Here is a 15,066-nt window from a genome sequence, read left to right on the forward strand (position 1 = left end):
ATGACTCCTCTGTTTTAATTCTTCTTGTTGTAGCTGAGATTCGAGCTGCAAAAAAATCAATTTTCACTTGTGCATTTTGACAGCTAAATGTCTGTGAGAGAAAATTTGTTGACTTTTAATGTATCATGAGTAGTAGACAATATCAGAGATTTGAGGAACTCTAATACTTCATTGATTCTAGCCATTTTCTCCAATGTTAAACCTACACTTTAAACCAACTATGCACCAATGTCACTACAAGGTATTCTCAAAGTTTGTTCTCCCATAAAACTACAACAATCAAATGAGATTATTCCTTGAGGAATGAACCAAAAGCAAGATTTTAACTCTACACTTATTCTCCAAATCCACACAAAGCGATGGTTGGTTGCATTCATATAAAATGAAAGTATATTGTGCATTCCCAAACAATGAGACTCAAACGCTACAACAAATAAAATACTTGTTTCTCCATTATGAATACTCAAAAATATATATCAGCAAGGATGCAAGCTTTACACAGTTATCTATTCAAGAAATATAGTGCGCAAAATGAAAAGGAACCTAACCAAGCCACTTGTATAACAAATTCAACTTCTAGAGACTCTGCTACAGCCCTAGGATTGCTTGCTATGCCAAGGGAAGGATTGTCCACTATTAAGTCTGCACCAGAACTTGATAAATTTAGTCCTATTGATTTGAAGGTTTAATAATAGCAATCAGCAGCCCATTCATCTAAGAATTATCTTCATGAAGAATTGTCCCCGCATTAGAGTTGAACTCACCCCTTTAGGAGACAATCTGGGTGCTATTCTTTTTGCAGCAACTTCTCTGGAATCACAACTTAAAGTTGTTGCCTCCACCCATGTGTAAGTTGAGGATTTTATCTTTTCTCAGCGCAGACAAATTCTTTAAAACAAAAAATTGGTGGACAATAGGATAAATAAGAAATAAGATTCATCACGAGGAAAGGGCTTCCAAGATACACAGGATGAACCCGAAGCAGAGCCGATGATTATAACAGCCCAAGGCGATTACTTGGAAAGTTTGCGAAAGTAAATGAGACAGATCAGTGGATCTCCATGGACGCTCTATTAGCAAAGATCATACTGGACGATGGGAAGCATCACTTCTCATCATTGGAGTGGAGATAGCGGAGAGGTTTGCCTTTACAGGCATACATTCAAACTTGGTGACTGCTACAAAGAATGTGAATGACTGGTCAGGAGTGGCGTCCATGCTTCCTTTCCTGGGGGCTTTTGTTGCAGATTCATATTTGGGTCGTTATTGGACTATTGTCGTCTCATCTGTCATATATTTGATGGGATTTATTTTGGTCACTTTGTTCGCCTCTTTGACGAGTCTGAAGCAGGTTGGGATTTTCTTCTTCTCATTCTATTTGGTTGCTTTGGGGCGAGGAGGCTTCAAATCATATATTTAGGACAATATCGGGTTGGGCCAATTCATTCTGAGTTCTTCATCATCTACTATGGCCATGGAGCAGGGCCGAACCCAGGATAATGCCGAAGATGGCAATGTTCTGGTTAGATTGTTGAGCTCGGATGGAAAAACTTTCGAGGTGCCGAAGGCGGTGGTGTTGCAGTCGGTGATCCTAACGAAAGCGATGGGTATTGAAGACCCCATTCCTCTGTTCGACGTTTCTAGGAAAATTTTGGAGAAGATTATCGAATACTGCATATATCATATAGATCATACGCCACGGCCCATGGAGACCATAGACGATATCGATCCATGGGATGTCCAGTTCCTAGAAATCGATTGTGAAACCCTCTCTGAAATTGCAATGGCCACCCACTTTCTTGATATCCCGAGTCTTTCACGCCTGGTTTTTCGAAAAATTGCTGAGATAATTAAGAGTTGTGAAACACCCGAAAGAGTCCGTCAGACTCTTGGCATTCCAAATGATCTTTCTCCAGAAGTTGAGGAGCATTCTAGTGCTTCAATTACATCATCCTTTAGTACAAATTGTCAGGTTGATAATATGCATTATGAAATAATACATACCAAATGCCAAAATACCAAACCAACTCAATCAGTCACGCACACACTAGTAATAACTCAAATCAACTACCAGCTGTTATAGATCTCACCATCTAATAATGTATACTTCAGTATCTTCTCCTGACAGGACTCCTTGAGCGATGACCCCCAGACGGTGATTTAGATTCTTTTATGCCCCTTGATATAGTGAATGCAGAAAGAGCTGGAGCAGCAGTAGCGGTTTTGCTGGTGCTTATATAATTTGTCGACATATATTGGCAATAAGTCTAGAATGGTGTGTGCTGGAGCTGTTTGGAAAATTGATCATCTTCTCGGTGCTGGTGAAGTTGATTGTACAGAAATATGTATTTGCATTCTTTATAACCTAGTAACTATTGAAGAAGGAAGGGAAGTAATTGTTGAACTAGACGGTTGCATTGTGGCCATTGCAGAGCTACTTGAAATAGGCACCCCTAAACAACAAGAACAAGCTGCAGCTACTCTTTTGTTGTTATGCACAAATAACACTCACCACTATCAACTGGTTTTACAAGAAGGTGTGATTCCCTCCTTAGTAACTCTTTCTGTGAATGGAAGTTCATGGGGAAGGGACAAAGCACAGAAGTTGTTACAGCACTTCAGAGAGAAACGATAGAGGGATGCTTCATGGCTATCTACTTCTCCCAAGGTAGTTATATGTAATACGGAGGCAACATCGATGAACCCAGAAAACTTGTCCAAAAGAGGAAAACACGCTCAGGTAAATGTAACGTTTTTGCATGAAGGACACTATAGAAGGCACCCTATAATAAGGTGCAGTGACAAGTGAATGATTAATAGATGTCACGATTAGACAGAGTCACTGACAATAACGTCCACAACCATTCATTTCTCGTTGGCTTTCCCAAACTTTACGCTAAACTAGTGCTCACAATAATCTCAACTCATATATAAATATGATCCTCTTATAAAACAAAACTTAATGCAGGAGTAACGCTACAACTTCGCATATAAAGCTTGAACTTCAATTAATGCACAGAGAAATAACGTATATACCAAGATTTAGTGGGGGCAGAGAGCCCGATTTAGGTCCTGCGTTCTAACAGTTGCAGATTTCAGAGAGTCTAGATAACGCTTAGGTTTAGAAACAAACTCACAAAAAATGACCACAAAAATTCGTGACTCAAATTGGAGTAGGACCAGTGATCGCCTGCTCTGATACCATGTTAAACACACACATGGCAAAGACAAAATAGGAAAGATAAAACATGAGAGTACATTTTTATTAACAAGTGATATACATTTATAGTACATGCTTTGACTGTTGGGTTCCACATCCCAAGGTCTCTTGGACTCCTTTTGTCTATTTGGCTTCCACACTAGCCCATTGAGGATTAGGTGTCCAACAGAAGCTAATATGTGATGATTACTATAAATACTCTCCCTCTATGCAAGAATAACAATGGAATGCTCAGTTAAAATGTACAATATATAAAAATATTCATAATAATTATCTTAAGACCATTATAGACCTTAAACATGCAAAGTAAATATGGGATAAGCTGCAACTCATTTAGAATATACTAGTAGAAATAGTACATAGAAAGTGAACAGAAAGAGGAGGACAAAGAAAAAGCCTTGTCAAAAGGAAAGTGTTCAATTGAGTGAGACCTATGCATGTGTGAATGAACCTAAAGAAAAGTTAGTTGAAGGAAAAGTAAAACTTGACTCTGAATGAAATAGAAAGACTAAAGGATGAAAACAAAGATCAAAAGAAACTATTGCAGGTATATGATGAAAGAGAGAACAAGTACAAGGATGAATTTGTTAGCTTGAAGACAAATCTTGAAGAAGCAAGGAGAATAGAAGAGGTTATGAGCAATCAATTGAAGGAAAGAGACCTACAATATGAAAGATTAGAAGCTAAGATTGGTTTAGGAAGACATGAACTAGATGAAAAGAATAGAATGTGTAAAAGACTACAAGACGAGATTGTCTCCATGAAGAACTTAGATAAGGTAGCCATTAAATATAATACAGAAACATTAAAAATACCTACAAAAGAAGAAGTAAATAACGACAACATGATTTTTAAAGAAGAAGACAAAAATAATAAGAAACATCAAAAGCCAAAGAATTAGGTTAAGAAAGGGTTCTCTGCAAAAAGGTCAGTTGTTCCTGGTGATGAGTTGAACAAATTTGGAAGATCTCAGAAGATATCCCTTTCTCCCTTGAATGATATCAAGTGTTTTTTTTGCCATGGACCTAGACATGTCGTAGCAAAATGTAAGAAAAAGAAAATAAAAACTAGCCAACAAAAGATGCAACAAACAAGAAGGCTCCTTCAAGCAAACAATCAGAGAAGACAATTTTCCACCAGGTACACAAATAATTTCTATGGTTACTGTTATTTATGCAATGGATTTGGACATAATTTTTTTGGATGCAAAATGTATATAAATAAGAGTAAAAATGACTTAAGAAAATACAAATCATTTTTTCCATTCTTGGTCATATAAAGTGTTATTTACGTGATAAATTTGGCCACAAAGCCAAATATTCCATGCTATTAAATACTCCAAAGAACTCAAGAGAGATTATGGAATCAAATCAAAGCATACCAAACACTGAATCAAAAGGAAACACAAACAAAAGAAGGAAACCCACTAAAGTGTGGAAGAGAAAGAAAAAGGAGCAATTTGTGACTTCAATGTTAAGATAAAGTTAGCCTAGTCTCAGGAGGAGATGCTCAAGAAAAGCAAGATATGAACTCAGTTAATGTTTGAGCAACACCATCTTAGGGAGAGAACAATCTCAAAATGACCTAAAAGAAAAATTAGAGAATACAAAAATAATTTGAACATTGAACATTCAAATGCAATGACCAATATGTGTGAAGACATAAATTTTGTCTCTGCGTCTTGATGTATTCTTGTAACACTCAGATGGTAATACCATTGGAAGTTTTAAGTCCATTGAAGCTAAATTACAAATAATCCCGTAGATTAATCATGAAGGAAAAGATAACTAGGCTTGATACATACCACAAAATCCATTTTTCATTGCAATGAAGACAATGAACTTAGATGTAAGCATCAATCAAAGGCTACTACTAAGTGTTTCAAACGAAGCACAAATATATTTATGAGATATTAATACTGCATCTAGAAAGAAATAAATTACAAGGACATGGGATTTGACAAAGGATTTCATATTATTAATGAGAACAACATGAATTTTGAAGAGCTTAGACAACTTCATATAGAAAATAACACAGATAAATTCAAAGGAAAAGATCTTAATACAAAAGATGAGGTGACTAGCTCACTATTGTTCAAGCTATAATTTATCTCTCCACATCATAAGACTGAAATCATAGGTACTGTGAATTGAAGAGAAAAAGGGTATAGACCTTGAGGAAAATTCAAAGATGGAAATAGTGTAGGCTTCAAAGGAGATTACAGGTATTAATGGGCCTCAGATGTGGTCCAATACATCAAAGATAATTATCATGAAGAATAATGTGAAATTGCAATGATTGAGGATGGAAAGATTGGATCAAAAGTTGACTCAGGGGAGTTTTGATCTTTCTTTGGTGGTTTTGTTTCGATTGATAAGAAGATTAACAATGAAGATGATCTACAGTTGGAGCCAATTCTTGGAAATTTTTTCATTGATATTGATGGTGAGTTAAAGAGCATTGAATGTTCATTGTTCAAGGGAGTGTTGGAGTTGAATAAATACTATTTAATTGAATTTGGATCAGAAATATATATATTTGGGTTGGTCGAGTGACTCAATTATAAATATAAAAGAAAAATTGCAAGTTTAACTGTAGAGGAATTCATCTCTAGCTAAAAAAGGCTCAAGTATACACATATAGTATTAGCCATTCGAGGGTTTGAGACACTATCATTTAAGGCTAATTTTGAATCTTGGTCACATGGTCCTTGAACTGCTGGTTCAGAAGAAGGGAAAGGGATATTTTCTTCCTTAATTAAGAAGAAAGGAGTCAATATGAAAGGTATTTTGAAGGCAACTCTAGGGAAAGATGAAGTTCCATTTTTGCTAGAAGAAAATAGGAAAATAGAGAAGGAGACTGAAAAAGAAAAGGACTATTTTCTATGCTTATGGTTATGAAAATAGAGTACACTGAGAATGAATCAACAATAAATCAATTGATGAACTCAATGTCTATTTCTTTGAATAGTAGGAAATTTTGTTAAATAAATGAAAGGTATATTGGGTTAAGAAATTTGAAGAGGTATACGATCTAGGAAGGAGAATCTCCAGAAATGGCTAATAACAAAAAAATTACAACAAATAAGTAGCCAAAGAGAAGAAGTTTCAGGTAGCACAAAGAAACAATGTTTAATGACAAATACAGGGATGCAAAGCCATGCATTGGATAGTGAGGAACAAGGAATTGAAGTAAAATGAGCAGAGGTGGAAATACACAATGATTTAATGGATGGAGAAACCAGTGCATAGACTTGTAACACAATGCAATGACATAATGGACAAAGTAACCAACACAAAGACATAATGGACAAAGAAGCCAACGCGTAGATGAACATAGAGAGAACAAGTTGTGACACAAAGAGAGTAGGTTGTGCCAAAGAGAGAGAAAGTTGTGCCAACACATAAAAAGATATTAATGACAACTTGACAGTTGGACATAGGCCAAATGGACAGAGAAATTCCAAGTAATAGAAATGGACAAGTGACATAAGGTTCAGGTGACAAAAATCACAGTGAATTATGCATTATTTCCAGTAAATAATGTAATGATTGCGACTTATGGATCATATTCTAATATACAATGGGTTATATATGTTGTTGGTATACATGTGTTTCTAGTGTATTAATGTACTTTGTAAATATCATCCACTTATGAAATTCAACATCAATCAAATATACTATGTATGTTATTGGCATTAATGTCATATGGTGTGTTGGTGGATTATCATGCACATTATATAGTACTAGCATTTTCACTAAGACGCGTAAAGAAGCATCGATAGGAAATACAGATTATGATTTCATCCATGTTCGAGCCAAAAAGAGAGCTTATTAGGTATCAGAGGTTTTGAAATAAGAGCTTTTAAAATGATAGGTGTCACAAATATGTGATATTAGGAAGAGTGACCACGTTTCAAAAATGGTGATAAGAGACACGTGGCAACAATGATTGCATGCATTAAGGGATGTGTGGTAGCCAGTAATTGGTTACGAGAACTGACACATGGAGGCTAACATCATTATGACATGCCAAAATGATTGATACGTGGCAGGCGGATTCGGTGGTTTCAAGGTTCACAATAGGCCAAAAATGGGTAACACATGGCATTACTCACAAGGTGACAAGTGTAAGATACATGGCAGCAATGGCGTCACGTGTGGGAGATCATAGATCGGAGGTTGAGGCATATTGTGCATTGAAGTGAAAACTCTAATTGATAACCTCCTATTAAAGGGTTCTGATACAGGGGCTAGACTGCGGTCACGTGAAGAGCTACAGGACCAAGGGCCAATTATAGAAGGTGATTGGGGACCAGCAATCGGCAAATTGACATGTCATCCACGAAGGTTACTCCTCTAAATGGAAATGGCTGATAGAGAGGGCTCTGATTTGGGGGCTAGCACGACGGTCACAAAGAGTTGAAAGGAAGCAAGGGCTATTGGCATATCGCAATTGGAGATCGATGGATGCAAGTAAAGGTTTCATTCCAAAAGTTGCGATGAAGGGCGGATGTGATTTTATATTAAATATGTTCTGATAAAATAAATGGGTTCAGAGATAGACGAGATCGCAAGTTTTTCTAGGACAACCATATGATTTTTCCAATAAAAATCTTCGGTAAAGTTGACACAGACAGTAAGACATATCACAATTGGAGATCGGTAAATCTAAGCGAAGGTTTCATTCGAAAAGTTGTGATGAAGGGCGCATGCAATTTTATATTAAATATGTTCTAATAAACGTAATCGGGTCCGAAGACAAAGGAGATCACAAGTTTTGGTAGGACAACGATGTTATTTCTCCAATAAAAATGTTTGTTAACATTGACGTGTGTTGAATACCACGTGGATGCATGTTCTGTGAATTAATGGCGAAATGCCGTGAATTTATGGGTTTTGATATTCTAAATGATTTCATTAATACTAAGTATTCCCAAATATTTCACTCATAAAAGTATTGGATTCATGCATAATTGGTCATTTTATCTAAGTGTAGGCACTGGTCATTCTTGTGTATTTTCCTAGCAGGTTAGTCCCGATAAATAGAATTCACGAGAAATGTATCGACCAGATAAACCTAGAAGGAAAATTCTCATTATAAATGCCTGCGCTATTTTCCGACACGACATGCACCCCTGATGTTGGGGTCTCTAGTTGGGACGCCATGTATAAGATTTTTGAAGATGAAGGGCTAAAAGTCACAGAAGAGGATAGGGTTCCTGTCTTAGAAATTATCTATAGTGATGTGGACAATTCGTTTCTCCATAGAATTAGCGCTCGCCCAAGCATCTTGCCTTATATGGATATGATCCAGTGGGTCATTGATATAGATACAGATGGCCAGCGTCTCTTTCATTGCAAAAGACTTGTCTACAATGTACCACCTCTAAGTAGCTCTGAAGAAATATGATAAAGATTTCATTAAGAAGTTCATGTAGGAAAATGAACACCAATCTGAGGCCATTCGAGGATGGAGAAGAGACCCTAGCAAGCATAAGTGGGAGGACAAGGGTTTGTATGTTATAGCCTCTATTGATGCACCCTATTCTTTTGCTGCTGCAATGATGTGTAGATTGCTTGGCTACGAGAATACCTAGAATTTTTCAGACCGATGGGCACCCCTGATTGAAGTTGCCTTTGATGGTTATGTAATGGACTAGGGAACTATTATGTCCAACAACTTAAGAAACGTAATCCTAGAATATAGCAAAAACATAACTTTACTAAAACTGTTATTCTCCCATTCTATTGAGTGCCTACATTATGGATCGTATTTGTTTCACTTCATATTTTCCATCCATGGGATGGAAATGGACTATTGAAGACCCTTCACCTATTCACATTTACCATAATATTCTATGGGAGTCAAAATACCAACCCCAATTTTACAAGATTAGCCATGGTGTCGTCCTTCCTATTTACTAGTTTTTTCAATGAGAAGTGCCCTAGAATCTCTTCTGAAGCCAATATTGACCTGTTATTAGTTGGAAGATCGTTTGGGGAGGAATCATTTACCTATGTTCGATTTTTTGGTAGCCTTGCATAGCCTCATGTGTTTCTCCTGTACGTCCCCGATAAGCTCCTAGCCCGCAAACTAGCCTACTAGACTATGGGAAATGGCCTGTCTAAGGTCATGAAAGAAAGAAAAAAGACAATGTGGCATGCTTTTCCGTATCGATGTGGATTCTATTCTTTATAGAATTTCAAACATGCTACTAAGGAGATGGAGGAAATCCAACTGATGAACCTTCCAACCATTCGAAATCGGCAGTATGATCCAATTGATACTGCGAAAAATATTACAGCATAGGCAAAGATCAAGAAATTTACAAACGAGCCTGATAAATTTGATGATTTCTTTCAATCGGTGTTAAATTATTCAGAGGTTGAAAGAGAAGCAATAACATGGCTTAGCCCCAAGGAATTAGTGTAGTTTCATCAATACAAAGTCAAAAGGATTTCCCATTTGCCCAGTGAAATTTTGAATATAAATCACCATAACATGAAACAAGACATAAGAGAAAGCACATCTCAAAATCAAGATGCAGTTCATGTATTTGAAGCATCAATAGTTAGAGAATCAAACACAGAGAAGGTAGCGACAGAAGAAAGTCTGGATGGGAATTGGGAACAATTTATTAAAGAGAGTGACCCTAAAAAACAACAAGCTTCGTCGCAGACACAGATTGCTCAGACTTCTATAATCACTGAGAAGAGCTCATTCACTGTTGAGCCTTTTAAGGAAACTATGAACATTGATGATCTAGAAATCATCCCATTTTTTCTGACCTCTGAGGTCATTCTCAATATTGAGGAGATTCATCCTCTGGATGTATTTTATGGTTTGAAACGCATAGCAGTAGCCAACAGGTAGAGAAAGAGGAGAATGATTGAACAAAGGGAGGCTTTGGTCCCTGCAAATACCTCTTTTCAAGTACTGTGGAAAGATGCCTAGGTGACCCCTATTAAAGATCTTGGGAGACTATCACAATATGCAGGATCCTATGCTAGTGCAACAATTTAAAAATCCACAGAAGTGCAAGAAATCCTAAGGGAGAAAGATGATAGAATAAGGCACCTTGAAGAAAAATTAGAAAATGAAAAGAAAGCAATCGTCCAACAATGGCAAGCTCAATTTTCACAAATGCAAACTAGTTTCAATGGGTTGAAGATTCAATATGAATCTAACGTGAAGAGTCGGGATGGCCATATACAGGAGCTAGAGTGCAAGATTGAGCAACTGAAGGCTAATCTTGAGATGATAGAATTCATGAAAGAAAAAGGGGAGCTAAATAACCTGCTTGCTCATCAGCAGGTTCTATTTTTCCAAAACCTAGGCATTATCAGAGAGATGTGCCAATCAGCTAATGCACTTGTGAATCAAATGTCTGATCTGAGGACATATAGCAAGGAAGTTGAAGATAAATCTTTGATTTCATTTACTAGCAGGACAACTCTAAGGGCCGATTAGCAAATCTGCTCAATATTGAAGAATCTCATAAAGAGATTGTCTTCCAATAATGGGAGATAAGGCTTAAAAATGCAAAAATGGAAATCTATAGTGCCAGGGACATATCTAGCAACATGATTCAATCAATCAATAATAGACTCTTACACGCAAATTTAATCTCAGAGTGCCGGGAAGATATGTTTCCCGATGTTAAAATGTTGAGAAAATCTTGGCAAGAATCATGAAATAAAAAGGCTGAGCAAATAAAATCTCTATCAAATATTGACTTGGAATGCCATTGGCATTTCCTAGTCAAACCACATGGGAAATGGTTGATGCTAAGGTGTCTTCTAAATACAACCAGTCAGGTGTTCCCAATACTCAGCGATGCGTTATTCACTGTATGGATGTGAATTAGGCCTAAGAATCCACCTGAATTGAAGGCAATGACAAATATATTGGAATTTCAACAGCAATTGTGAGAGCAGTGTTCATCCAAGTCTTGATCAACTTGTTGTAACAAGACTGCACTATTAGTTTTTTTTTTTTACTTTAAGTGTGGTTTGTTTGGACCAACACAACATTTTATGGACTTTTCTATATTTGAGTTTCGAATTTAAAATTTAAATCCCTTTCATTGTTATGAAGAAAGTGGGTTCTAAAATTTTGCAAGCAGTATTTTGGTTTTTACTACTATAGTTGTAAACAAGTCTTAATAGGAAGAAGAACCAAAACAATTTTACTTATGAACAGAGTGAATGTGTATCGGCTACTATTATTTTTACATTGATGTTATGTTTTTGCGCTGAAATACTATTTTAATTCAAGTTTTTCATAGATGTTATTCTATGCGATTAGATCAGTATCACCGTTGAAGTGTTTAAATCGAAAATTGTTAAGCATACAGATGAACAATGATATAATATATGTGCAGTTGATGTTTCAGTATTTATTTGATATGATAGCACTTGAAACCCCTCAATGTCTGACTTGTGATAGAGCACTTCCTTCGAGATATGTATCCTAAAGACAAATGCACACAATATGTTGTTTTGTAGAAAGGGGAAAAGGTATGGAATTTTAATTGCGTTTCAAATCAACTATTGTGAAATTGAATGCAAAGTATGTTTACTGAAAGTGAATCAAAAGGGGCTAGATGTAGCAATGATACTGGAGGTGGTTGTAAATACTTTGATGCTAGTACCGATTCCTCTTGTTGTCTACGCTTGATGTAAGTATTGCCTTGCATGCAGGAGTAGTGACTAAAGGAAAATGGTGGAGAGATGTGAAGATCAGCCAATGCTCGAACTCTAGAGATAGAAGTAAATATTAAGAATTTTCGGTCTATGTTGCCAATGTCCATTATTTCCTTTGGTAATGTCATTCCTTGTGATTTATGTATTGTCAAATCCCATGTCATTCGAAGGGAATTTTCCTATGAGACCCTCATGTTATTGGTGCAAGTGGAACATAATATGGGTTGGATGCATCCCATAATGGACCTTTGTATTGGAAGAAGTCAACAACAACAAAGGATGGTAATTGAGGGGTTTTGATCCAGCTGCATAAAAAATGGAAATTACTTTTCCAAGTGCTCTGTTTACAAGACCTACTTCAACCCACAAGTTACATGTGAGGAAAACTTGTTGTTCATTGCAAAGAAGAACTTTTGCATCCAACTGTTCATCTTCTTCATGTGCACCAATAGGATGGTGTTTCCTTTTCTCTACGTAGCACTATGCAATTGGCATGTTCAGTTTTTTGAGAATTTGTTTGTTATTAAATTCGACAACTAGGTTGGTTGGATGTAGGTGGATTGCATTGTCAAATTCCTGCTTCTCATCCTTTGACAAAAAGGAATTTGTCCTTGACATGAGAAGGTTCCAGTCTTCGACTTTTCGTGTTGCATTTCTGAGATTCATGAGCAATTGTCAGAATGAAATTTGAAGAGGGTTTGTCCCTTGTTGACAAAAGATGGTAGATAGTGTGACGAAAATGTCAAAGTTGCACCATAGGGCATTTCCACGTAATGTGACAACATACATGGGGTGTCCTTCACAAGAGGTAGTTGCCCAAGATCACCAACAAGTATGATAGACCAATTGCCAAAAGGCACATTCTGATATGAAGGAAATACCTCCCTTAAGCAATTGTCTATCTATGAAAGAAGTTTACGGCTAATAAATCTCATTTCATCGATTAAAATGCATTTGATGTGATGAAGTTTTTCTTGCAGATGTAGAAGTGGTCGGATCTCAAGAGGATGCATTGACACTAAAGGAATGTGAAGGGAAGAATGGATTGTAAGCGCCTTTATGTTAAACGCTACAACACCTATTGGAGCGAGAAGGAGAAATGGACTTGAATTGGGAAAAGATTCAACAAGAAATGTATCTTTTAGGAAATCAATTAAATGAGACTTCCCCATGCCAGCAGTGCCTTAGATGATAATTCTAAGTGGAGGATTGGAGGAAGTGGTCCTAAAGGTGCAGGGTGAGGACAATGGTGAAAGAAACTTACTAGGTGGGCGATAATGAGGTGAGCGAGCGAGGAACTAGAGACAGGTTAGAATGGATTCAGGTGGATGAGTGACTAAAGTTTATGAAACATATGGATGTTTCTTGCAAAGGGAGATGGGTCATAGTATGGGCCCAATTGTCGTTAGATTCAAAGTCATGATGTCCAAGCATGTCAATGTCATCTATTTCCATGTTCTTTCCAGGGTGTAGATGAGAAAGGAATTCCCATTCATCGATGTCTACGAATTCAGGGGGTTCAACATATAATTAGTGGAGATGTCATCAAAGAAAGGGGAAAGGGAGGTTTTAGAGGCTCGATGAACATGCCCTAGAACATCCACATATCTTTTTCATTCCCAATGCGAAGTGATTGCTTCATTAGTGGAGCCTATGTCTGATGGGAGTGTGCAGAAATGGAAGTATAGAAGTAATTCACTCCAACAGAAAGAAATGTAGGATGCACTAGTAGGAGAAGGGATCAGGGAATAGGAAGGGAGGACAAGAACAATATTGCAAGGATTTATTTGTTTCCATTGGTTATGTTTTCGGTGAGAAAAAAAGGACTAGGAATGTGCAGATTCAAGAAGAGTTAGTGTTTCAAGCGAAGTAGGTCTATTCATGTATGCTACAATGAAGGGTGGTGTTGGGAAGGGGGAACCTAGAGCATGAGAAACATGTTGAAAAATAGTTTGAGTAACATTGAGGGAAACATATGAGCATCTACAAAGTGAAAGGGGTAGTTTTTGTAGCATGCAACATGTTTCCTATGTGCCGATGTCCCTATCGACAATTGTTTCTATTAAAAAATTTCAGACAACATTAACAACACATGTTTCGGGGTGGAAAAACTGGGAGACACATGACAACATTTGCCAATAACTTTCTTATTTTTTTCTAGTTTTGATGCATGTTTCACAATGTATGCAGGTCAACATGTCGAGGCAAAATCAGTTGGAAATTGATGTTTTCTCTCCATATGTATAGCATGTCAAAGTTGTGTACATTTAACCTGTTGCCATTACAAGTGGGGACATATTTCTTTCATCCATTGTCATCAATGATCAAAGAGGAGGTGGGATTCAAATCTCATGGAACTCCATAGTGGAAAACAAGAGTAGGACCTTTTTTACAAAAACATGAAGAGTGGGATTTTGTATGTTGTTGAACGCAATTAAGAAGATTCTTGTAGTCCTGAAGGCGAGAGGATGCAACTATCAATGGCAATGGGAGGATGCATGGGTCATTATCTGTATAGATGTGTACATAAGTTCCACATTGTTCAGGAGCATGAGGATTCCAAGCATAAATGTGTTCATCAAAAAAGCACCTAGCTCTATCCATCGCAACTTGGTCATCCCAATCGAGGTTGTCCATATCAGGTGCGTTTTCGAGCCAAAGGAAACCATGTATGTGTGTGAAGCCCCTATGTTGCCACTCATACCTGCAAAGATGAAAAAGGAAATTTTGTGAGGTAACTGTACATCCAAACAAAGAAATAAAAAGGAGAAGGATGGTTAGGGAAATACCTGCACCAGAAGTCCTTTGCATGTAAACCTTTTTGCAAGACCTCTTCGAGGAATATTGTGAATCGACAATGAATGTATTGCGCTACAAGATGTGGATTATTGATTATATTCTTGAATTTCCATCGAGACATCTCAGATCAATCCTTGGGGGGCTGTTAGGCATCACCATGTGCATGTCATGCCATTTTGTGTCAATTGCACTTAGGATGAAGAAGAAAGTAGGGCTACCTATTTGTATGATCATATTAGTGACTTCACCTCTATGTTTGTTCCAAAACGAGTGTGTCCATCTAAGGCCTGATCCAAAGCGCATAATCTGGTTAAGAAGCATGGAATCAGGCATGGCATG

General features: G+C 37.1%; 1 protein-coding gene across 1 annotated transcript; it reads left to right on the plus strand.

The window, feature by feature from the left end:
* Positions 1 to 2,272: 2,272 nt before the first annotated feature.
* Positions 2,273 to 2,635, plus strand: LOC149221606 (U-box domain-containing protein 45-like). The gene has a single exon (XM_089387428.1). It carries the CDS (start codon positions 2,273 to 2,275, stop codon positions 2,633 to 2,635), a length of 363 nt encoding a protein of 120 aa, XP_089243554.1.
* Positions 2,636 to 15,066: the final 12,431 nt, after the last annotated feature.

This window comes from Pinus tabuliformis, chromosome Q (genome assembly GCF_031772625.1).
Source record: "Pinus tabuliformis cultivar Carrire ecotype Pingquan chromosome Q, CPIR1, whole genome shotgun sequence".
NCBI classification, from domain to species: Eukaryota; Viridiplantae; Streptophyta; class Pinopsida; order Pinales; family Pinaceae; genus Pinus; species Pinus tabuliformis.

Excerpts from the sequence above, each read along its gene's own strand:
- LOC149221606 (XM_089387428.1), top strand. The coding sequence starts at position 2,273 with ATGGTGTGTGCTGGAGCTGTTTGGAAAATTGATCATCTTCTCGGTGCT.